Genomic DNA, 26,080 nt, shown 5'->3' on the forward strand with positions numbered 1-26,080 from the left:
TATATATATATATATATATATATTATAATATATATATATATATAATATGTAAGCATGTATACAGTTAGGTCCAGAAATATTTGGACAGTGACACAATTTTCGCGAGTTGGGCTCTGCATGCCACCACATTGGATTTGAAATGAAACCTCTACAACAGAATTCAAGTGCAGATTGTAACGTTTAATTTGAAGGTTTGAACAAAAATATCTGATAGAAATTGTAGGAATTGTACACATTTCTTTACAAACACTCCACATTTTAGGAGGTCAAAAGTAATTGGACAAATAAACCAAACCCAAAAAAAAATTTTTTATTTTTCAATATTTTGTTGCGAATCCTTTGGAGGCAATCACTGCCTTAAGTCTGGAACCCATAGACATCACCAAACGCTGGGTTTCCTCCCTCTTAATGCTTTGCCAGGCCTTTACAGCCGCAGCCTTCAGGTCTTGCTTGTTTGTGGTCTTTCCGTCTTAAGTCTGGATTTCAGCAAGTGAAATGCATGCTCAATTGGGTTAAGATCTGGTGATTGACTTGGCCATTGCAGAATGTTCCACTTTTTTGCACTCATGAACTCCTGGGTAGCTTTGGCTGTATGCTTAGGGTCATTGTCCATCTGTACTATGAAGCGCCGTCCGATCAACTTTGCGGCATTTGGCTGAATCTGGGCTGAAAGTATATCCCGGTACACTTCAGAATTCATCCGGCTACTCTTGTCTGCTGTTATGTCATCAATAAACACAAGCGACCCAGTGCCATTGAAAGCCATGCATGCCCATGCCATCACGTTGCCTCCACCATGTTTTACAGAGGATGTGGTGTGCCTTGGATCATGTGCCGTTCCCTTTCTTCTCCAAACTTTTTTCTTCCCATCATTCTGGTACAGGTTGATCTTGGTCTCATCTGTCCATAGAATACTTTTCCAGAACTGAGCTGGCTTCATGAGGTGTTTTTCAGCAAATTTAACTCTGGCCTGTCTATTTTTGGAATTGATGAATGGTTTGCATCTAGATGTGAACCCTTTGTATTTACTTTCATGGAGTCTTCTCTTTACTGTTGACTTAGAGACAGATACACCTACTTCACTGAGAGTGTTCTGGACTTCAGTTGATGTTGTGAACGGGTTCTTCTTCACCAAAGAAAGTATGCGGTGATCATCCACCACTGTTGTCATCCGTGGACGCCCAGGCCTTTTTGAGTTCCCAAGCTCACCAGTCAGTTCCTTTTTTCTCAGAATGTACCCGACTGTTGATTTTGCTACTCCAAGCATGTCTGCTATCTCTCTGATGGATTTTTTCTTTTTTTTCAGCCTCAGGATGTTCTGCTTCACCTCAATTGAGAGTTCCTTAGACCGCATGTTGTCTGGTCACAGCAACAGCTTCCAAATGCAAAACCACACACCTGTAATCAACCCCAGACCTTTTAACTACTTCATTGATTACAGGTTAACGAGGGAGACGCCTTCAGAGTTAATTGCAGCCCTTAGAGTCCCTTGTCCAATTACTTTTGGTCCCTTGAAAAAGAGGAGGCTATGCATTACAGAGCTATGATTCCTAAACCCTTTCTCCGATTTGGATGTGAAAACTCTCATATTGCAGCTGGGAGTGTGCACTTTCAGCCCATATTATATATATAATTGTATTTCTGAACATGTTTTTGTAAACAGCTAAAATAACAAAACTTGTGTCACTGTCCAAATATTTCTGGACCTAACTGTGTATATATATATATATATATATATATATATATATATATATATATATATATATATATATATATATATATATACATATATATATATATACAAGATGGTGGCCCGATTCTAGCGTATCGGGCATTCTAGAGTGATTATGTAGCCCGCACCACTCCCTCAGCAACTCCCACATCCAATCCGGAGGCAGCTGAGCAGAGAGGGGGGCGGGACATGCCGAGGAGGAAATAGGAAGCAGCCGCATCTCCCAGCCTGCAGGGCCAGCGAGGGGAGGGAGAAAGTGCTACAGAGTATGAAAAGAGAGGAAAGTGCAAGGCGAGTATAATCTTTTTTTTTTTTTTTATTTTTTTACTGTGTGCTGGAGGCTGCTGCTGGGGTGTATATAGAGGCTTTGGCTTGTGTGGTGTATATAAAGGCTGCTGGGGTGTATATGTGTCACGCTCCCCGGGTCCTCTGCTCCGCTCCCCTGCTCCGTTCCCCGGGTCCTCTGCTCCGCTCCCCGGCTCACCTGCCACGCTCCCCGCTCTCCAGCCTCCGGTGCCCGTACTTCCCAGGCCCCCTGGTCTCCGCTCCCGGCGCCCGACGGCTTCCCAGTCCCTGGCCGGCTCCCCTGCGTCCTCCTCTCAGCTTCCTGTCCTGGCTTCTGGCACCCGGGCCGCGCGCATGCGCATTAGGGCGCGCGCACTGACCCTTTCTTAAAGGGCCAGTGTCAACTAACAGGAAATGATGCACACAGGTACAGGGTATATAGGGGGTTAATGTCCAAGGGAGCGGGGCCTGTTCTTCGTGTTTTCCCAAGCTAGGAGTCAGGTCTCCTTGTGTTCTGTGAGATACTTACCTCTCTGTCTTCTAGAGCCGATCCTGCATCGCCATCCGGTCCTGCGGTACCTCGAACCCCGAACGCTGCCCATCTGCCATCCTGACAGTCCGTACCATCTCGGATCCCTGCGGTGACCCATCATCTCGCTCCAACGGTTCCGGACCCCGCCTGACACCATCACGGCTTCCGAACCTGAGCTCCGTCACCCGGACCACCATCAGTGACCTCGTGGTCCCAGGGACTTCTCCATTTTCTCCCAGTGCACGGACTGTCCTGCTACCGACAGTGCTCCGGCTACCGGACTCCTTTCCCTCATCCGGGAGTTCGGCCCAGTGGATCCACCTCCAGGGTCTACCCGTCCATCTGGCCCTAACAGTAAGAACAGGCCATGGATCCCGCCGAAGCACTAGCGGCCTTGCATGAGGAACTCCAACGCCAGCGTGAAGTCCAGACCCGCATGCTGAACTTTATGACTTCCGTGGACACCCGCCTGACCACGCTACAAGCGGCAGTCACGTCTTCAACATCCCGAGCCTCCACTAGTCAAGCCACGACCCCCGCTCCCGTGGCTGCCTCTCCGGATGCTTCCAGACTGCGTTTGGCCTCACCACCCCGGTACGCCGGAGATCCCAAGACCTGCAGGGGGTTTATAAACCAATGCTCCCTCCATTTCACGCAGCTGCCACATCTGTTTGCCTCCGACCAAGCCAAGGTCGCCTTCATCATGTCTCACCTAGAGGGCGAGGCACTGGCGTGGATGAACCCCTTGTGGGAGAAGGAGGAACCTATGACCAAGAACCTCCAGGAGTTCCTGCAGGCCTTTCGCAGCACCTTTGACGAACCCGGACGCGCCTCCGCGTCTGCGTCATCACTTCTCCGGTTACGTCAGGGAACACTGACGGTGGGTCAATACGCCATCCGTTTCCGCACCTTGGCTTCAGAACTCGGGTGGAATAACGAGGCCCTAACCGCCGCCTTCTGGGAAGGACTATCGGGTCGAATCAAAGATGAGCTGGCTGGACGTGATGTACCGTCCACCCTGGACGCCCTGATTACCCTAGCGACTCGAGTGGACATACGCTTTCAGGAGCGGTCCAAAGAGGTATCCCGTGAGAGACGTCCGGTACGGCATTCCTCTCCTCCACAGAAGCCCGCCGTACTCCAGTCAACGGCCTCTGGTGTCTCCGTCCATGAGCCCATGCAGATCGACCGTGTGCGACAGTCTGAACAACGTCGAGCAGAGCGGCTCGCCAAGGGTCTCTGCTTTTACTGCGGAGAGGGCACACACCTGCTACGCGCCTGTCCAGAGAGGCGGGGAAACTCCAAAGCCTAGGGTTGGTAGGAGAGGGCCACCCTAGGTGCTGGGACTCTCTCAGACCCAGTTACATGGACTGTGCAAGTGACAACGGGAGAGACGCGGTTTACGGCTGAGGCGTACCTCGATTCTGGGGCAGCAGGCAATTTCATCCAGCAGGCCACGGTGGACAAGTACCAGGTGCCTGTTACTCCACTCGCCAAACCTCTTGTGATTGCCTCTGTGGATGGGAGACCTCTCTCTGACACCATCTCCTGGATCACCAAGCCGCTTGAACTGCGTATCGGTGCTCTGCACACCGAGAACATCGCTCTCTACGTCCTCCCACATATGTCACATCAAATCCTGCTGGGCCTTCCCTGGTTGCGGACACACGAGCCTTCAGTCAGCTGGGGCACTGGCGATATCACTCGATGGGGGTCTTCTTGCCATGAGAGGTGTCTGAAGACCATACAACCCATCCGGCGACCTCCGGTTCCCGAGTCCCTACCGGGACTGCCCTCAGCCTATTGGTCCTTCGTGGACGTCTTTGATAAGAAGGAGTCCGAAGTACTTCCGCCACATCGTCCTTACGATTGTGCCATTGACCTGCTCCCGGGAACTACACCACCTCGAGGACGGATATATCCACTGTCTCCAGCCGAAACAAGGGCCATGTCTACGTACATCACAGAGAGCCTGGCTAAGGGATTCATCCGGAGATCCTCCTCTCCTGCTGGAGCAGGCTTCTTCTTCGTAAAGAAGAAAGAGGGTGACCTACGCCCATGTATAGACTACCGGGGATTGAACCTAATCACCGTGAAAAACAAGTACCCCCTGCCGCTCATCCCCGAATTGTTTGATCGGCTCAGAGGAGCTCGTGTGTTCACCAAGTTGGATCTTCGGGGTGCCTACAACCTGGTCCGTATCCGCTCAGGGGATGAATGGAAGACCGCGTTCAACACTCGCGATGGGCACTATGAATACTGCGTGATGCCCTTCGGCCTGTGTAACGCACCAGCAGTCTTCCAAGAATTAGTGAACGATGTGTTTCGGGACCTTCTCTACGTCTGTGTGGTGGTATATCTGGATGACATCCTTGTCTTCTCTCCGGACCTCCAGACCCACCGAGAGAACGTGCAACTGGTTCTACAAAGACTGAGAGAGAATCGTCTGTACGCCAAGTACGAGAAGTGCGTCTTCGAACAGTCTTCTCTCCCCTTCCTGGGGTACCTCATCACCGATACCGGACTGCAGATGGATCCAAAGAAGGTCTCCTCCATTCTCAACTGGCCTCCTCCTTCTGGACTGAAGGCAATCCAACGCTTTCTGGGATTCGCCAACTATTACCGCCAGTTCATTCCTCACTTCTCGGCTCTGACTGCTCCTCTCTCCGCCTTGACCAAGAAGGGGGCTAATCCAAAGGACTGGTCACCTGCGGCCGACGCCGCGTTTGGCGCTCTAAAGCGAGCCTTTGCCTCCTCTCCTGTACTCCACCGTCCAGAGTTAAACCGCCAGTTCACCTTGGAGGTGGATGCCTCCTCCTCGGGAGCTGGAGCAGTGCTCATGCAGAAGTCCTCCTCCGGGAAGATGGTGACGTGCGGTTTCTTCTCCAAGAGCTTCTCCGCGCCTGAACGCAATTACACCATCGGTGACCGAGAGCTATTGGCGGTCAAACTGGCTCTGGAGGAATGGCGCTATCTTCTGGAAGGAGCAGTGTACCCTGTCATTGTTTACACGGACCAAAAAAACCTGGAATACCTGCGGACTGCTCAGCGACTGAACCCACGGCAAGCCAGGTGGTCCTTGTTCTTTGCCCGGTTCGACTTCCAGCTTCATTTCCGACCCGCGAACAAGAATGTACGCGCTGATGCCTTGTCTAGGTCTTTCGTGCCCGTGGAACAGGAGGAAGAGACATCTCAACCCATCATCTGTCCAAGTAAGATTATTCCGGTGGCTCCTGTCACCCTGGCCCAGATACCGCCCGGGAAGACCTATGTCTCTGAGACTGACAGGCAAAAAGTGTTACACTGGGGCCATGCCTCGAAAACAGCCGGTCATGCAGGTCAAAAGAAAACATGGAGCGCTATTGTACGTCATTACTGGTGGCCATCCCTTCGCACGGACGTCGCCTCTTTTGTCTCTGCCTGCTCCTCCTGTGCCAGGAACAAGACACCCAAACACCTGCCATACGGCCGTCTTCTGCCTCTGCCCATACCCTCAGTTCCCTGGCAACACATAGCGATGGACTTTATTACGGACTTGCCATTGTCCTCCGGACACACAGTCATATGGGTCGTGGTGGATCGGTTCTCTAAAATGGCCCATTTCGTTCCTATGGCTGGACTGCCCTCTGCTCAGGAACTCGCGGACGCCTATATACATCACATCTTCCGCTTGCATGGCTTTCCATCACACATTGTGTCCGACAGAGGAACTCAGTTCACCTCCCGCTTCTGGAGGGCTCTCTGCAAACATCTGGGAGTGACTCTGGACTTTTCTTCGGCCTACCACCCTCAGTCGAACGGCCAAGTGGAACGGGTCAATCAGATATTGACCTCTTTCTTACGTCACTACGTGAACGCCCATCATGACGATTGGTCCACGCGTCTTCCTTGGGCTGAATTCTCCCATAATCACCACGTCAGTGAGTCCTCCTCCAGTTCTCCCTTCCATGTCATCTACAGACTTCAGCCGTCTGTCCCATTGCCTGTATCCTCGTCCTCGGACATCCCTGCTGCTGATGCAGTACTCCGTGACTTTACAACCATTTGGGACTCAGTTAAGGCGTCCCTTGCACGGGCAACCCTGCGGATGAAGAGACACGCGGACAAGAGATGCCTGGATCCTCCGTGTTTCTCTCCGGGAGATCTCGTCTGGCTTGCTTCCAAGTACATCCGACTGAAGATACCATCCTACAAGCTGGGACCTCGCTACATCGGACCGTTTAAAGTCCTCGGCAAGATCAATGAGGTCTCCTACAAACTGCAGCTCCCGGCCACGATGAGAATACCCAACTCCTTCCACGTCTCTCTGCTCAAGCCGGTTGTCCTTGGTCCCTTCTCCGCTGCCGCCAGTCCGGCTCCTCCTCCTATTGCTGAGGACGACATCTATGCGGTAAGAGATATCGTGGCCATGAAGACCGTACGTGGTCGGCAGTTCTTCCTGGTGGACTGGGAGGGGTATGGTCCTGAGGATAGGTCCTGGGAGCCCAGGGAGAACGTGGGCACTCCTCTGATCCGTGCCTTCCTGTCCCGGTTGCGGGGAGGGGGGCGTGGGGGGGGGGTACTGTCACGCTCCCCGGGTCCTCTGCTCCGCTCCCTGGGTCCCCTGCTCCGTTCCCCGAGTCCTCTGCTCCGCTCCCCGGCTCACCTGCCACGCTCCCCGCTCTCCAGCCTCCGGTGCCCGTACTTCCCAGGCCCCCTGGTCTCCGCTCCCGGCGCCCGACGGCTTCCCAGTCCCTGGCCGGCTCCCCTGCGTCCTCCTCTCAGCTTCCTGTCCTGGCTTCTGGCACCCGGGCCGCGCGCATGCGCATTAGGGCGCGCGCGGTCACTGACCCTTTCTTAAAGGGCCAGTGTCAACTAACAGGAAATGATGCACACAGGTACAGGGTATATAGGGGGTTAATGTCCAAGGGAGCGGGGCCTGTTCTTCGTGTTTTCCCAAGCTAGGAGTCAGGTCTCCTTGTGTTCTGTGAGATACTTACCTCTCTGTCTTCTAGAGCTGATCCTGCATCGCCATCCGGTCCTGCGGTACCTCGAACCCCGAACGCTGCCCATCTGCCATCCTGACAGTCCGTACCATCTCGGATCCCTGCGGTGACCCGTCATCTCGCTCCAACGGTTCCGGACCCCGCCTGACACCATCACGGCTTCCGAACCTGAGCTCCGTCACCCGGACCACCATCAGTGACCTCGTGGTCCCAGGGACTTCTCCATTTTCTCCCAGTGCACGGACTGTCCTGCTACCGACAGTGCTCCGGCTACCGGACTCCTTTCCCTCATCCGGGAGTTCGGCCCAGTGGATCCACCTCCAGGGTCTACCCGTCCATCTGGCCCTAACAATATGCTGGGGTGTATATAGAGGCTGCTGGGGTGTATATAGAGGCTTCTGTGTGCGACGGTGTCTGTGTACGGCAGTGTCTGAGTGCGATGAATCAGTGAAGTGTGGTTCAAATCCCGTGCCAATTCGCGGCCAAACTGCGCCAGTCGCTGATTAGTCGTGGGTGGCTGGCATGACCAATCAGCGACGCGGGATTTCCGTTACAGACAGACAGAATTAGACAATTATATATATTCTGTATTTGATAATTCTTGCAAATCCTTGCAAATTAAATTGCAAAGTGTACAAATTCGCATGGAACTGATATTCGCATGGATATATTAATATTATTATATTATTATGATAATCTCTCATATCTGGTGTAAATATCATAGTCTTTCATGTTATTTATATTTTTATCTGTAAGTATTTTACACTTGTGAAAGAACAAAAACATTTTCTATTCTGTAGGTATTATTCTTGTTGCAATTAATCCATATAAGGAACTACCAATTTATGGAGATGCAATTATTCATGCATACAGTGGGCAAAATATGGGAGACATGGACCCACATATATTTGCTGTGGCTGAAGAAGCATACAAACAGATGGCCAGGTAATTCAACGTCGCATTTATTGCAATCCAGCAATTAGTTTTTTGCTGTCTTTTTTTTTTTTTAATACAACAAATTAGTTGCTATACCCATTCATTAGTTTCTGTATATTACTTTTATATATGCCTTTCAGAAAGCATTTTCTACCTCATATGAGAGCATCAAGATGCAAGGGCAGAGACCCTGGTTCCAGCGATGTGTCACTTACTGGACTGTGAGTTGTATTCTTAGGCTCACCTCACATCAGCGGTATTTTGATGCAAAACCGGATCCGTTACAAATGCGTTTCAGTTCCATTCATTTCCAATGGAATTGCGGCAAGATGTGGTCACATGCGGTTGCGTGCGTCATACACAACCGCATGTGACCGCATCTTGCCACGATTCCATTGGAAATTAATGGAACTGAAATGCATTTGTAACGGATCCAGTTTTGCAGCAAAGTACCACTGATGTGAGGTGAGCCTTAGTAAAATAAGTTTTATCTGCTGCAGATCTACTGGTTCTTTCAATGCTGAACTCTGTAAGTGAGACACCACTGGAATCAGTGTCTTTGTCTCCACATTATGCTCTCAGATTAGTTGGCAAAAACTTGGTGACAGATTCCCTTTAAGAATTGTCACAGGAACTCAAACAACGGGGTAGATATTAGAAATAGTGATGCGTGAACCTTGACCGGATCTGCACGGTTTCAAAAAGTTCCTGCGCACTTACCCTGGTCCTGGAGTTCTTCAGGAACACTGGGTAACAATCCAAGTCTTAAAAAAAATAAATAAATAAAATAAAAGTAAAAATAATCAAAAAAAGGGGAATTCAGGCGCATTATACTTACCGAGTCTCTCACGCGGCTATACAGTGCTTCTGGTCCGCTCACACTACTTCTGGGGCCACTCATTATCCTTCATACATATCCACTGCTTCCCCTGCCCATCGGAAGTCCCTACATCGCTGATTGGTTGCAGTAAGATGTGCCCCCACCCTGTGTGACAGCATGTCTGACTGCTTTCAATCATAGACGCTGTCTGTGTATGTATATTGGTGTAAACATAAATAAATTGGCGTAGGGTCCCCCCATATTATGATACCCAGCACAGATAAAGCATATGGCTACAGGTGCTTATTTTGTCTGTGTATCAAAATAAGAGGGAACCCATACATTTTTTAAAAATAATTTAACTGTAGTAATTTTCAAATAACAGCGTGTAGTCCCCTCCAATTTTGATACCCAGCCATGATAAAGCTGATAGCTAGAAGCTTATTGGGCCCCCCAGCCTAAAAATAGCAGCTTGCAGCCGCCCAGGATTGTCGCATCTAGAAGAGAAGTCTTGGAGACGGAAGAGGGAGGTTAAAATCATGGAGGATGTTAGTCTAACATTAGTTGCAGAACAGAGATATGATCCTGGCTGCCGCATTCAGGATGGATTTGAGAGGAGAAAGTTTGGTTAGAGGAATACTGATCATAACAAAGTTGTAGTAGTCCAGATGAGAATAAATAAAAGCGACAGCAAGAGTTTTTTTCAGTTCCAAATGTGAGAAAAGGTTGAATTCCGAAGTAATTTTTAGATGCTGGTAACATGAGTGAATGGCTTATTGGATATAGGGAATAAAGGAATGTTCTGTGTTAAATATGACCCCAAGTAGTAATACTGTGGGGAAAAAAGAAGCGCAATAGGGTCTTACCCAGTAAGGAATTCAGATCCCGCAAGGGGTAAGATACACTGACCTTATCAGGTTGTGAAAGTCACAATCCCTAAGAAACACATGCAATGATAGTATCAGCAGCAGCAACGAAGTGTAGAACGTGTAATACAGTGGAAAAGGAAATCGGGTATATACCGCGCTAATAATCCAATTGAATATTATTAAAATATTCCTTTATTGTTGTACAGGTCGACGCGTTTCAGAGATATCCATCTCCTTCATCAGGACGTAAAAAAGGAACAGTCTCAGAGACTTCCTTTTTATGTCCTGATGAAGGAGATGGATATCTCTGAAACACGTCGAGCTTTACAACAATAAAGGAATATTTTAATAATATTAAATTGGAGTAGTAGCGCGGTATATACCCGATTTCCTCTTACACTGTTTTACAAATATGACCCTAAAGACAGCAAATGTGCTGCTTGGGAATTATGGTTGAATCACCCATGAAATTTTCAAGTTTTCGAGTATAGCTAGGTTAGTAGAGGGAAAAAATACCATCATTCTTTGGCTAACCTTACTGCAAAAAAATTGAGATATACATCTGCTATAATCTGGCACTGATTTACACTACATTTTGCACCTGGTTTCTGGAAAATTTGTAGATCTGATCAAAATCACGTCCCTTCTGTATACCTCTGTTTATTTATTCTACTTATATGGCACAACGCTTTACAGACATTACTTCTGCCCCTTTTCTTGACACTTCAACATGGAATAACGGCACAATTAATTGTGCAGATTTGACACGTTCCATAATTTGTGATTTTTTTTCACCTCCAGAAAAATGATTAAGGCTAAGTTCACATTTCCGTTGATTTGTATCAGTCACATGCGTCGCTTGACGCATGTGACTGATGCGCTGTTCAACGCTGTACAACGGATGACAAAGAACAGAATTCTTTGTCGGATTCCGTTGTGTGCGGGGGGCTGAGTTCGTGGGCAGAGCCGAGCGGGGGGCGGGGCCAGGCGCTGAGGATGTCAGTAGAAGTGCTGCGGTCTGCATGGCTGGGGACAGGTGAGTGTATGTGTGAGTGAGTGTGTGTATGCATGTATGTATGTATGTGTGTGTGTGCACATGCAAAGTGCGGGAGGGGGCGGAGCCGAGCAGGGGGCGGGGCCAGACGAGGGTGTCAGTGCTTGTCTGCATGGCTGGGGACAGGTGTGTGTGTGTGTGTACATACATGTGCGGAGTGCGGGAGGGGGCGGGGCCGAGCGGGGAAGTGTCGGCCTCCCTGCACACGTAACCAGCCTAAATATCGGGTAACAGCAAAGCACCCGATGTTTACCTTGGTTACCCGATATTTACCTTGGTTACGGGCCTACACCGCTTAGCGCTGGCTCCTTGCACTGTAACCAGGGTAAATATCGGGTAACCAACCAAAGCTGGTGACGTGTGCAGGGAGCCAGAGAGCATGCGCAGCGAAATCCGACGGATCTCGCTGCTCAAAAAACGTTACATGCTGCGTTCCCCCCGCCCGGCGGTCAGTCGTTCCACGACTGATCAGTCGGGCGGAGGGTGCAACGCAGCATCATCAGTCACAATCCGCTGCTCATACAAGTCTATGGGAGCAGCGGAATCCGCTAAACGGATTCCGCTGTTTACAAGAGCAGCGGATTGTGACTGATAGATTTTAGCGGAAATGTGAACTTAGCCTAACATGTTAATCTTTGATATATTTTTAAAATTCTTCTTCTATTTTCTACTGGCTTAGATTTGGAAATCATACAGGATTTTTCATTTCATATCTGTATCCACGCTGATAAGGAGAATAAATATGGCATCTTTTAGGCGTCTTAGTTTTTGCAGGACATTGTTCATCATGCTGGATTGTTGTTCATGGATTTTCTCCAACAACAGGAACAATAAGAACCAGTCAATCATTGTGAGTGGAGAGTCTGGAGCTGGGAAGACTGTGTCTGCAAGGTACGCCATGCGCTACTTCGCTACAGTCAGTAAATCAAGCAGCAAAGCCAATGTGGAGGATAGGGTTCTGGCATCCAATCCAATAACAGAGGTAAATGTTATAGATTAGGCATTCCTCTTCAATTCAAAATATTAAATGTTGGCTCAGAAAAAAAATAATATTTCTTTAATGTTTTTGTAATGTCCATTTTTTGGGTTTTGTAGCGCTGATGCATTTTTCTGTTCTAATATTACTACTTTACTAACGAGACTTTATGTTCAGGAGACTGAGCAACCTGAGTCTGGTTCACTAGAAAAACCATTACTTTCTTTAAATCTTGGAAAAGAAAAATGGTCAGGCCTGTTATATTTTCGTGAGCTTCTTGATTTTAACTTTAAATTTGCTTAAAGGGAATTGTCACCAAAGTTTTGCTGAGAACAGAATAAAGCGGGGACAGAGATCATGATTCCATTGGGCTTCTTGCTATAGTTTTGTCTTGTTAAAACACTCTTATCTACTGCAGCTCTTCTCTTCCTCTCATTGATAAGCTCCTGTTATCTAGCCCTCCATATTCATGAATTCCAGCTATCCACACCCTACTACTATTGTTTGGCAGTTTTCTACTCATACACAATGTAGGCTGCGAGCTGGGTATCAGTGTAGGATGAGCTAAAGCAAGATTCCCAGTAAGTAAGTAAAGGTACCGTCACACTAAGCAACTTACCAGCGATCCCAACAACGATAGGGATCGCTGGTAAGTTGCTAGGAGGTTGCTGGTGAGCTGTCACACTGCGACGCTCCAGCGATCCCACCAGCAACCTGACCTGGCAGGGATCGCTGGAGCGTGGCTACACGAGTTGCTGGTGAGCTCACCAGCAACCAGTGTCCAGCCCCCAGCGCCGCGTGGAAGATGCTGCGCTTGGTAACTAAGGTAAATATCGGTAACCAACCCGATATTTACCTTGGTTACCACCGCACGGAGCTACACGTGCAGAGAGCAGGGAGCAGCGCACACCGCTTAGTGCTGGCTCCTTGCTCTCCTAGTTACAGCACACATCGGGTTAATTACCTGATGTGTGCTGCAGCTACATGTGCACAGAGCAGGGAGCAGCGCACAATGCTTAGCGCTGGCTCCCTGCTCTCCTACTTACAGCACACATCAGGTTAATTAACCCGATGTGTCCTGCAGCTAGCTACATGTGCACAGAGCAGGAGCCGGCAGCACAGGCAGTGAGAGCGGCGGAGGCTGGTATCGAAGGTAAATATCGGGTAACCAAGGACAGGGCTTCTTGGTTACCCGATGTTTACATTGGTTACCAGCCTCTGCAGAAGCCGGCTCCTGCTGCCTGCACATTTAGCTGTTGCTGTCTCGCTGTCACACACAGCGATCTGTGCTTCACAGCAGGACAGCAACAACTAAAAAATGGCCCAGGACATTCAGCAACAACCAACGACCTCACAGCAGGGGCCAGGTTGTTGCTGGATGTCACACACAGCAACATCGCTAGCAACGTCACAAAAGTTGTTCGTTAGCAGCGATGTTGCTAGCGATGTTGCTTAGTGTGACGGGGCCTTTAGAATGCAGGGATAAGGGTCTCTGTCTCATTTTTATGCTTCCCTCAGATTGAGACGCATAAACCTGGAGGCATATTTCATTCAATGGTAATTTATAGTGATGAGCAGACCTGGACTGTAAAAGTCCAGATCCGCGCGGTTACAAGATATGAGTGCCGGACCCGGAATTTTTGGTGTTTGATCTGGATCCAGCACTCGAGAAATTAAAAAAAATAAAGAAAATAAGAATGACGCGAGTACTTCATACATACTAAGGCTCCGTTGCAACTGTAAACTGCTCTCGCGACCTTGCCTTCACTTCCTGGGCCGCTCATTATTGCTCATCCATATGTACTGCTTTCCCCACCCACCGGGCATCCTGGTATCTGTGATTGGTTGCAATCAGAGACGCCCCCAGCCTGTGTGACAGCGTCTGACTTGACTGCAACCAATCACATGAGCTGTCTGTGGGTTAGTATCATGGTATAAAAATAAATAAAACAATTGGCGTTGGGTCCCCCCATATTATGATACCCAGCACAGATAAAGCATATGACTACAGGGTGCAGCCACCAGCCCTATGTTTATCTAGGTTGTGTGTCAAAATAAGAGGAACTGCATGCTGCTTTTTTTTAAAACTATTTAAATCATTTAATTTAAAAAACTGCATGCGGTCTTCCTATGTTGATAACCAGCCATGATAAAGCTGGGGGCTGGTATTCTCAGACTAAAAAGGCCTATGGTTATTAGGCCCCCAGCCTAAAAATAGCAACCTGTAGGTGCCCGAGATTGTCGCATCCATTGGTTGTGACAAACTCAGCGCTTTACCCGGCTCTTCCCTGTCACGTTCCCACCAGAGTCCTGCAACTTCTGCTTCGTTCACCAGGCGCTGCCGTATTCCCACCGTGGGCAGTGCTGGTGATAGGGGTGGAGTCAGTACTAGTAGCTCTGGTGGGTGCTGGCTCCGCCCATCCATTAAGCTGTGTTTCCTTGGGACCTGTAGTACCACTGGATGACTGTGGTGGCGTGTGCCTTCCATCTGAAGTTACTATTTTTCAGCCACAGCCAATGAGAAGGCACCACACCCTTCTTATTCCTCCTCTTGTCTGCTGGTCGCACCAGATATAGTATTATAGTATTCTACTGGTCTCTGGTTCACACCCTCCTCCAAAATTCTGATCCCTGTGTTTTGACCTCTGCCTGTTCATTGATGAATCTCCTACCTGCCGTGTTTTGTACTTCACTCCCATCTCCGCTTTGACCTTGGCCGGGTTTCCTTACTTCGCTCTCGCTTGCTGCTTTTGTCCCTATTTTTAGGCTGGGTGGCCTAATAACCATAGGCCTCCCCAGTCTGAGAATACCAGACCCAGCTTTTGGGCTTTATCAAGGCTGGGTATCAAAAATGAGGGGGACGCACGCTGTTTTGTTTTTTTTTTAAAATTATTTAAGTAGTTAAAAAGAAAATAAAAGCCGCATGCGATTCCTCTTATTTTGATACACACCCAAGATAAGCACATGGCTGGGTGCTGCAGCCTGTAGCCGTGAGCTTTATCTGTGCTGGGTAACATAATATAGGCGAATCCTACGTCATTTGTTTTATTTATTTAACTTTACTGTACTGTGAGTGGAAGCATCAGACACGCTGTCACTCAGCGTGGGGGTGCATCTGACTGCAACCAATCACAGATGCCGGTGGGCGAGGAAAGCAGTGCATATTCAAATATCTGCTCCGGAAGTGAATGCGTGACCTGTAATGAGTATACAGCCATGACGGAGCCTCGGTGAGTACTCCGCGCGTGCTCCTATCCCCCCATCCCCCCATCCCCCCATCCCTTCCATCACCATTTTAATCACCAGATTCTGGTTGCCATAGAATTAAATGGTTACCAGATTCCAGACCGAAACCGGATTTTTTAAAAAATTAGCGGGACCCACCGGTCACGATCATCATTACTTAATAGTTCTTGAGTTTTAGCATTAATTTTAGATGTGGAAACATAATTTTCATTTAGATTTCATATAGTTTTTATATAGTACCATAATCACAAACTATATATAGAGGGTGAAATAATCATTGAACACGTCACCAAATTTTCTAGGTACATGTATATCTAAATGTGCTATTGACATGAATTTGTCACCAGATGTTGGTAACAACCCAACCAATCCAGAAAGGCAAAGAAATCAAATCATAGATGCCCATAAATTAAGTTATGTGTAATAATGATAAATAAAACAGGGAATAAGTATTGAAGAAGAAAAAGGGGCAAACATCCAAGAAAAGTCAAGATGCCAGCTGAAGTCTATCAGTAATTAGAAAGCAATCCTTCCACTTAGGGAAAAAGTATATCACCTGGTTCAACTGATGGCCTATAAAAAGGTGTCTGGTTACAAAAGTGCCACACAAGGATCATCTCATGATGGGTAAAATCAGTGAGTTCATAAAACATACTGATGGCATTGGTTTCAGGAGAATTTTTAATCTACTGAAGGTGCCAGTGTGAGCACTTTTGGGGCTATAATCCAGAAGTAGAAAGAACATAATTTCACCATAAACTGGCCACGACCAAGTGCTTTCCACAAGATTTCAGACAGATGAGTGAAAACAATTTTCAGAAGAATTATCCAAGAGACAAAAACCACCTGTGATGAGCTACAGAAAGACCTGGAATCAGCAGATACAATTGTTTCAAAGAAAACAAAGCTTAATGCACTCAACCTCCATGTAATGTATGCATGCTCACCACGCAAGACTCCATTGCTGAACAAAAAGCATGTACAAGTACATTTTAAACTTTGCTTAACAACATTTAGACAAGCCTGTGAAATACTAGGAGAAGATATTGTGGGTAGATCGACAAATCTTGAGCACTTTGGATGCCTTAGTACATACCATGTTTGGAGGCCAAAATATACTACATATCACCCCAAAAAAAAAAAAAAGTGTACGGTCCCCCTAACTTTGATACCCAGCCAAGATTAAGCCTGACAGCTGGGGGCTGGTATTCTCAGGCTGGGGAGACCCATGGTTATTGGGCTCACCCAACCTAAAATAGCAGCCTACAGCCACCCAGGATTGCCACATCCATTAGATACGACAATCCCAGCACTTTACCCAACTCTTCCCTATGGTCCTGGTGCAGTGGCAATCCGGGTAATAAGGAGTAAATCCCAGCTCACAGCTGCCACTAAGCCTTGGATTAGTAATGAGATGTATCTATGAGAGCCCCCCATTACTAATCTGTAAGTGAAAGTAAATCAATACAAACACCTAAAAATCCTTTATTTGAAATAAAATACAAAAAAACCACCCTCTTAGAAAAGAAAATGTGCGTAGTTATAAATGAGGGGAAATGTCTCGGTCTTGAACTGCTTGATAAAATGATCTTATTGTGATATTCAAAGGCTATTGGAAATGCAAAAACCACCAGAAATGATAACAGCAGTCGCTTTGGGAAGTATACAGAAATTAGCTTTGACAGAAGGTACCAGATAATTGGTGCTAATCTGAGAACGTATCTCCTTGAAAAATCCAGAGTTGTATTTCAGGTGAGTAGAAATAAATAAATACTGAATAATAAATATAAAAAAACCTAACAGGATGTTTTTACCCTCTTTGATGTATTTTTGATATTGAGTCTATGCTCTTTTATTATTGTAGTCAGAAAATGAGCGAAATTATCATATATTTTATCAGCTCTGTGCATCTGCCTCCCAGCCTCAGTTCAAAGGCCTTCACCTAAGTATGTCCAACAGCTTCTTTGACTTGCCATGAATATATACAGTATACATAAAGAAGGGAGCTCTTTCATGCTTTTTTCCTATTCCTAGTGGATGCAGAGAACTTTAACTATACAAACATGGGTGGCTGCATAGATATTGAAGGAGTTGATGACAGAAGAGATATGATAGACACTCAAAAAACCTTCAGTCTCTTAGGTGAGTATGTGGACGTAAGGTGTATGCATGTAGGGATGTATTTCTTTTGAGACTAAATAAGGGTACCATCTCACTAAACGACGTACCAGCGATTCCGACCACGATATGACCTGGTCAGTATCGCTGGTGCGTCGCTACATGGTCGCTGGTGAGCTGTCAATCAGGCAGATCTCACCAGCGACCAGTGACCAGCCACCAGCGACTTGTGGAAATGATGCTGCGCTTGGTAACCAAGGTAAATATCGGGTAACTAAGCAAAATGCTTTGCTTGGTTACCCGATATTTACTCTGGTTATCAGCGCATACCGCTTAGCGCTGGCTCCCTGCACTCATAGCCAGGGTACACATCGGGTTACTAAGCAAAACGCTTCGCTTAGTTACCCGATGTGTACCTTGGATACGTGTGCAGGGAGCCAGCACTGGCAGCCTGAGAGCGGCGGGCGCTAGTAACCAAGGTAAATATCGGGTAAACAAGCAAAGCGCTTCGCTTAGTTACCCGATGTGTACCTTGGTTACCAGCGTCCTCAGCTTCCAGGCGCCGGCTCCCTGCTCCCTGCACATTCAGATCGTTGCTTTCTCGCTGTCAAACACAGCAATGTGTTCTTCACAGCGGGAGAGCAGCGAGCAAAAAATGAACCAGCACTGTGTGTAACGATCAGCGATTTCACAGCAGGGGCCAGGTCGCTGCTTAGTGTCACACACAGCGAGATCGCTGATGAGGTCACTGGTACGTCACAAAAAACATGACTCAGCAGCGATCTCGCTATGTGAGAAGTACCCCTTAGAGACTACAGAAATGAAGTCAAATATTTATTTTTTTTGTTTAAGTGATAAATCCAGGCAGAAATGGTCTTCAGTTTTAGATGCAACAATCTGATTCCAAAAATGAAGTAAACCGTTCCCATATCTCGTTCTCTGTGCAAAGATTAGCATTTGCAAAACAACATCCTACATGCTGTGTTACTGATTTGAGATGCTCCCATTTTTTATGAAACATGTTTAGTATATGTAGAACATTTTTTTCTCTCTAAAGAAACCAAAGTTTCGACATGAAAAACGTTGCATAAAATAGGCTCATTTTTAATTGTTTTTTACTTGCATTTTTTCCCATTTATTCAGATGGGTGAAAAAACTTACAAAATGGCTGAAAGAATTGACATATTCTAAGTTTGAAAAAATACTTCAGAGGTTCAAATCAGCAAGGGAAAACAAATAGTCAGGGTGGTCAAGAGAGTTCAGAAAACATATTCATTTTGCAAAACACTGAAAAAACATTAACCTTTGTAAATAAGCCCCAAGACTGAAGAATATTTTGAGTGACTTTGTATACAGCTTACATTTTACATGCAGTTCTTAAAGGGGATGTCCAGTACTTGGTAACCCTTGGTAATTGGAATGAGTAATCCTACTCATTCCCCTTGTTCGCCTCCGTAAAAATAAATAAGCCTATACTTACTTCCGTTGCGGCCGTGGTTCCATCGATGTCTGAAGTTGCATTCCCAGGGCCCATGTGACATTGTTATGACATGCGGGCTCCGCAACCAATCAACACCCAGTGTCTGTTTCCTCGCCTTCGGACATTTGAGCAGGATGTGATTGCTCCGCTGACTTCCCGCTGAAATGTCCAAAGGAGGGGAGAAGGAAGCTGACACTGATTGTTCCCGGGGTTCGTGTGTCATAACATTATAACATGGGCCACGGGATTGCGACTTAAGACATAGCTTGAACCACGACCACATCAGAGGTGAGTATAGGCTTATTTATTTTTACCGGGCGAACAATCGGAATGAGAAGGGGTTGTCCAAGTAGTGGACAACCTCTTTAAGTTGCATTTACCCATTGAAGTTATGTTGCGTTAACAGCTGAATCCAAACCTCATCAGATAAAAACACATGCATTTTTATTGTGGTTTGCCATTGCTTTGCAATACAGTAATTGGCGTAGATAGTTATCCAGGTGAAGTACTTTTTTGTCTTTTTATGTTTCACCTGTAAAATGCGCATGGCAAATTACAACTGTGGCCAAATGCTCTGGAAAAAAAAAAGCATTCAATATTTCCCGAAACGGCTTTGGTTCGGGTTTTAACTCAACTGTGGCATGTGAATCAATCTATAGCATTCTTAAAGGGGTTGTCCGGTCTTAAATGATAAGACTGCAGAAACTCTATGTGACTGCAGACTTATGACTCCCTCTCAGCGCACTCACTGAGCGTTGCATGGATTTGCCGGTTTCTGAGCCAGGAACAGCAGTCACGTGACTGCAATTGTATGATATGCATGTTCCCGGTCAGAACCTGACTACTGGGTGCGGTCTCACTCCATATAAGTGTATTGAGCAAGACCGTGCCCACTGGGTCATGTCTACTAGTCGGAGGCACCCATTCTATACACTTGTATTGAGTGAAGCTGTGACCACTAGTCGGGTTCTATCCGGGAACATGCATATCTCATAATTGTGGTCACGTGACCGCTGTTCCAGCTCCGAAACTGGCAAATGCTTGCATCGCACTGTGTGCTCTGGGAGGAGTCATAAGTCTACAGTCACATAGGTCTGCAGTCCCTCTATGTGTCATTCTATCATTTTAGACAAGTCACTCCCTTTAAATCCTCATGTGTTCATTTATTTTACTAAAGTTTGCCAATGGCATTAAACTCAAATCATGCACATGTGTTACCAGATTAACCTAGATTTCCTTCTTTTCTTGCGGCAAATGGCACAATGTTTAGGTTTCAATGTTGACTTTCAGATGGATGTCTTCAAAGTGCTGGCGGCTATCCTGCATTTGGGAAATGTAGAGATCAAGCGTGTTAGTGATGACAAGTCTTCAGTGCCTGTAAGAACGGGATATCTTTATTAGTAAACATTTACCAATGGGGTTATTCACTAAGTGGTTTGGATTTTAGCATCTTTCATGCATAAAACCAGTATTGTAAAATAAGTTTATTATGTAGTATTTTTGCTGTGTTCATTCATTATAGGTGTAACTTAGCGCACCACTCCAGGAGGGTTTTTTTTCAGCGCTGGGGTGGCGCCATAAATCTAAGCCCCTATTGATGTACTTACCTTCTGACGGCTTCACCTTTTACTGACATCGCTCTGGTGCCGCGACGCCATCTTGTGACTGTAACTTCTGACTGGGTGGAAATCAGAAGTTACATCACAAGCTTCCAATGCATCTCTATCAGAGCAAGTGCGAGGCCAGAACAAGGCTCCCATAGAGTTGTATTGAGTTGTGGCCTCCGGCACTCCATGAAACACTGAACCTGGCGACAGGTCACAAATCACCGGAGACCGACGGTGATAAAAGAGGAAGACGCGGGAAGGTGGTTCTAAGACAGGGGCATGGGAATTACTAATGCTCCATAATGATTTATAAAATACAAATTAAAACTCCAGTTCCTCTTTAAAGAAATTTCAATAAAGAGAAAGGTGGTCAGCACTACTTTCTGGTGTCAGTCACTATTCGTAAATTCCAAGGGATAAACCACAACAACTTTTAAGTATCATAGTGGTGCTGTATAACAATTTATAATTTAAAAAATATGTTCCTCTAATATCTTCTATACACTGGGGGACGCTGTTGTAAACATAGGGTGATCATTCATCTTGATCAATTTTTATGGGAATCCAAATGATACATGACCACGTTATTCAATCTGAAGAGGTAGATATTATGGGTCTTCTTTAGCATCCCTAATTCTACTTTAGGACATTATGTTTGGGTGATGTTTTACTCAGATATCATTTCCTTTTAATGTTTTTTATTCTGACAGAGAAGCCAATGGGAAAATGCCTAAATTTAACTTTCTATTGACTAATGACTATCATCTGGTAACAGCTTTTTTTTTTTTGCTGAGTAAACCCCCCATCCTTTAAAGGCAATCTGTCAGCAGGTTTTTGCACTTCATCTGAGAGCAGCATGATTAGTCAAAGACATCCTGAATCCACGATTTATCATTTAGATTACTGGCTGCAGTCATTCTGACACAGAGTTTTTAGATTTGACAATGCAGCAGAGTTCATAGAGCTACCCCCACCCACACCAGGTTCTCTATAGACATTGTACATTGACAGTGAGCTGCTAATCACAGGAGGGGCATATTGGACTGCTGTGCATGAGGCAATGTAGTCCAGCATTGATAAGGTCCCGCTGTTACAGACATTGCAAATAATGCCATGGACCTTGATAAGAAAGGCATTCTGAACTCTTTGTTTTAACCCTTACAGCATCCTGTCTTCAGATTACATAGCAAAAACCTATTGACAGATGCCCTGTAAGAGTGCTCCACAGATCTGATCATATTTTTAAGCATGTAAAGTACCTTAGATTTTTTTCCCTAGTTTTTATTTACAAGGTACCCAATACTAGGGGAAAAAAGCAGAAAAAACATTACTTATCAGTTAAGTCCCCACCACTCCACTGCTCTAATGATCCTTGCTGGTACAGAAAGTAATGATGTCACCTTCACATGTTACCTAAGTACGACATTCAATCACTGGCCTCTGCAGTCACATATAAGACATGACAAAGTTACCAATAAGGACAGTGATTGACTGCAGTGGTGAGGAGACTGACGAACAGGTGATGATCACTTTCATTATTGTAGAGGACCACTAGAGCAGTAAAGGGTGCTTTACACGCTGCGACATCGCTAGCGTTTGCTAGCGATGTCGTGCGCGATAGCACCCGCCCCCGTCGTGTGTGCGATATGTGGTGATCGCTGCCATAGCAAACAGTATCGCTACGGCAGCGTCACACGTACATACCTGTTCAGCGACTTTGCTGTGACCGCCGAACAATCCCTCCTTCAAGGGGGAGGCGTGTTCGGCGTCATAGCGACGTCACTGCTGCATCACTAAGCGGCCGCCCAATAGCAGAGGAGGGGCGGAGATGAGCGGTTGGAAGATCCCGCCCACCTACTTCCTTCCTCATTGCCAGCGGGACGCAGGTACGGTGAGTTTCCTCGTTCCTGCGGTGTCACACGTAACGATGTGTGCTGCCGCAGGAACGACAAACAACCTCGCTACTCACCTGTCAACGATTTTTGGTTTTGGAGCGACCTCTCCAATACCAACGATTTTTACCTCTTTTGCGATTGTTTTAGGTCGCTCCGAGGTGTTACATGCTGCGATGTCGCTAACGACACCGGATGTGCGTCACAAACACCGTGACCCCGATGATATATCGTTAGCGATGTCACAGCATGTAAAGCACCCTTTAGTTAAAAAAATAATGGTGAACCTCTTTAATCATAGTTTCCATAATGAGAATATATTGATCAAATGGTTAATTTCTGATTAATCAAGACTGGTGTTTGTTACGATCATCTAGAAACTTGCATGAAGTGCTTAATGAATTCCTCTCCAATAGCATTGTTACTGTTCTCTTGTCATCTGTCTCATTATTCCGCTTTCTTCTTTACTGTAAGGTGAGAATGGAGGGTATAACACTGGGACTGAGGTCAATATGGTGTTGGATGTCTTATCAGTCACACTTGCTTAGCATTAGATTGGACTTTCTTGTTAGTTGTCAAGGGGATAAATATTGTTAATATGTCTTGGCAGAGAAGTGACAGACACCTTCAGATATTCTGTGAGCTGTTAAACCTGGAAACAGATAAAGTGGCACAATGGCTGTGCAATAGGAAGATTATCACCACATCTGATACTGTCATCAAACCCATGACCAAGCTTCAATCTGAAAATGGACGAGATGCTCTGGCGAAAAAGATCTATTCGCATCTGTTTGATTATGTGATTGAAAAAATAAATAAAGCTTTGCAGTTCCCTGGGAAGCAGCATACATTCATTGGGGTGCTGGATATTTATGGGTAAGTCTCTGAAATGATAATAAAATGAGCCTACGCCTATTCATCTAATATATAAAGCTGAGTGTATGTATATGTGTATGTATGTCCGCTAAATGAATCCGCACCGTCGCATTTACAATCACAAAATTTTGCACAGACGCCTCATGTGACACAGGGAACGTCATAGACTATGTTTTGACGGGAAAATTTAACCTTGTGCTTTACAGTTACTCTCCAAAATCCTGCCTACATTAAACTGAATGGAGATGGGAGCTACAGGCTATTAATGCCAACTGTCAGTGGTTGCTATAGGAACAAAATAAACTGTTAGTATAAGAAGCTTATGTGTGAGGTAATATGATGTCGGTGGGGAGACAGAGAGAGCGACACAGAAAGAGACAGCCGGGCAAAGAGACAGACTGGGCAAAGAGACAGCCCTGGAAAGAGACAGCTGGGCAAAGAGACAGACCGGGCAAAGAGATTGCCCGGCTGTCTCTTTCCAGGGCTGTCTCTTTGCCCGAGCTGTCTCTTTGCCCGGTCTGTCTCTTTCCAGGGCTAAGAGACAGTCGGGCAAAGAGACAGCCCTGGAAAGAGACAGACGGGGCAAAGAGACAGACGGGGCAAAGAGACAGACGGGGCAAAGAGACAGACGGGGCAAAGAGACAGACGGGGCAAAGAGACAGACGGGGCAAAGAGACAGACGGGGCAAAGAGACAGACGGGGCAAAGAGACAGACGGGGCAAAGAGACAGACGGGGCAAAGAGACAGACGGGGCAAAGAGACAGACGGGGCAAAGAGACAGACGGGGCAAAGAGACAGACGGGGCAAAGAGACAGACGGGGCAAAGAGACAGACGGGGCAAAGAGACAGACGGGGCAAAGAGACAGACGGGGCAAAGAGACAGACGGAAAAGAGACAGCCCTGGAAAGAGACAGACGGGCAAAGAGACAGCCCTGGAAAGAGACAGCTGGGCAAAGAGACAGACCGGGCAAAGAGATTGCCCGGCTGTCTCTTTCCAGGGCTGTCTCTTTGCCTGGTCTGTCTCTTTCCAGGGCTAAGAGACAGTCGGGCAAAGAGACAGCCCTGGAAAGAGACAGACGGGGCAAAGAGACAGACGGGGCAAAGAGACAGACGGGGCAAAGAGATTGCCCGGCTGTCTCTTTCCAGGGCTGTCTCTTTGCTTGGGCTGTCTCTTTGCCCGGGTCTGTCTCTTTCCAGGGCTAAGAGACAGTCGGGGCAAAGAGACAGTCGGGGCAAAGAGACAGTCGGGGCAAAGAGACAGTCGGGGCAAAGAGACAGACGGGGCAAAGAGACAGACGGGGCAAAGAGACAGACGGGGCAAAGAGACAGACGGGGCAAAGAGACAGAGGGCAAAGAGACAGCCCTGGAAAAAAACAGCCGGGCAAAGAGACAGCCCGGGCAAAGAGACAGCCCTGGAAAGAGACAGCCCTGGAAAGAGACAGCCCGGGCAAAGAGGCCGGGGCAAAGAGACAGATGGGGCAAAGAGACAGAGGGCAAAGAGACAGGCCTGGAAAGAGGCAGCCGGGCAAAGAGACAGCCCTGGAAAGAGACAGCCCGGGAAAGAGACAGACAGGGCAAAGAGACAGCTCGGGCAAAGAGACAGCCCTGGAAAGAGACAGCCGGGCAATCTCTTTGCCCGGTCTGTCTCTTTGCCCAGCTGTCTCTTTCCAGGGCTGTCTCTTTGCCCGGTCTGTCTCTTTCCAGGGCTAAGAGACAGTCGGGCAAAGAGACAGCCCTGGAAAGAGACCGATGGGGCAAAGAGACGGACTGGGCAAAGAGACAGACGGGGCAAAGAGACAGAGGGCAAAGAGACAGCCCTGGAAAGAGACAGCCGGGCAAAGAGACAGACAGGGCAAAGAGATTGCCCGGCTGTCTCTTTCCAGGGCTGTCTCTTTGCCTGGGCTGTCTCTTTGCCCGGTCTGTCTCTTTCCACGGCTAAGAGACAGACGGGGCAAAGAGACAGACGGGGCAAAGAGACAGACGGGGCAAAGAGACAGACGGGGCAAAGAGACAGACGGGGCAAAGAGACAGACGGGGCAAAGAGACAGACGGGGCAAAGAGACAGACGGGGCAAAGAGACAGACGGGGCAAAGAGACAGACGGGGCAAAGAGACAGACGGGGCAAAGAGACAGACGGGGCAAAGAGACAGACGGGGCAAAGAGACAGACGGGGCAAAGAGACAGACGGGGCAAAGAGACAGACGGGGCAAAGAGACAGACGGGGCAAAGAGACAGACGGGGCAAAGAGACAGACGGGGCAAAGAGACAGACGGGGCAAAGAGACAGACGGGGCAAAGAGACAGACGGGGCAAAGAGACAGACGGGGCAAAGAGACAGACGGGGCAAAGAGACAGACGGGGCAAAGAGACAGACGGGGCAAAGAGACAGACGGGGCAAAGAGACAGACGGGGCAAAGAGACAGACGGGGCAAAGAGACAGACGGGGCAAAGAGACAGACGGGGCAAAGAGACAGACGGGGCAAAGAGACAGACGGGGCAAAGAGACAGACGGGGCAAAGAGACAGACGGGGCAAAGAGACAGACGGGGCAAAGAGACAGCCCTGGAAAGAGACAGCCCTGGAAAGAGACAGCCCTGGAAAGAGACAGTCCTGGAAAGAGACAGTCCTGGCAAAGAGACAGCCCGGGCAAAGAGACAGACGGGGCAAAGAGACA

General features: G+C 47.3%; 1 protein-coding gene across 2 annotated transcripts in view; it reads left to right on the top strand.

The window, feature by feature from the left end:
- Positions 1-26,080, top strand: part of MYO5C (myosin VC) — a 296,937-nt gene that overhangs the window by 85,202 nt on the left and 185,655 nt on the right. Inside the window, exons 4-10 of one of the 2 annotated variants that reach the window (XM_075345779.1) lie at positions 8,335-8,479; positions 12,039-12,195; positions 17,044-17,187; positions 17,300-17,381; positions 17,470-17,577; positions 20,304-20,410; positions 23,143-23,408. In XM_075345779.1, the coding sequence (XP_075201894.1) occupies positions 8,335-8,479; positions 12,039-12,195; positions 17,044-17,187; positions 17,300-17,381; positions 17,470-17,577; positions 20,304-20,410; positions 23,143-23,408 (1,009 nt within the window). Of the gene's footprint in view, positions 1-8,334; positions 8,480-12,038; positions 12,196-17,043; positions 17,188-17,299; positions 17,382-17,469; positions 17,578-20,303; positions 20,411-23,142; positions 23,409-26,080 lie in introns of those variants that run through there. The other variant, XM_075345780.1, reaches the window with a different exon arrangement.

The sequence above is a fragment of the Anomaloglossus baeobatrachus genome, chromosome 4 (assembly GCF_048569485.1).
Source record: "Anomaloglossus baeobatrachus isolate aAnoBae1 chromosome 4, aAnoBae1.hap1, whole genome shotgun sequence".
NCBI lineage: Eukaryota > Metazoa > Chordata > Amphibia > Anura > Aromobatidae > Anomaloglossus > Anomaloglossus baeobatrachus.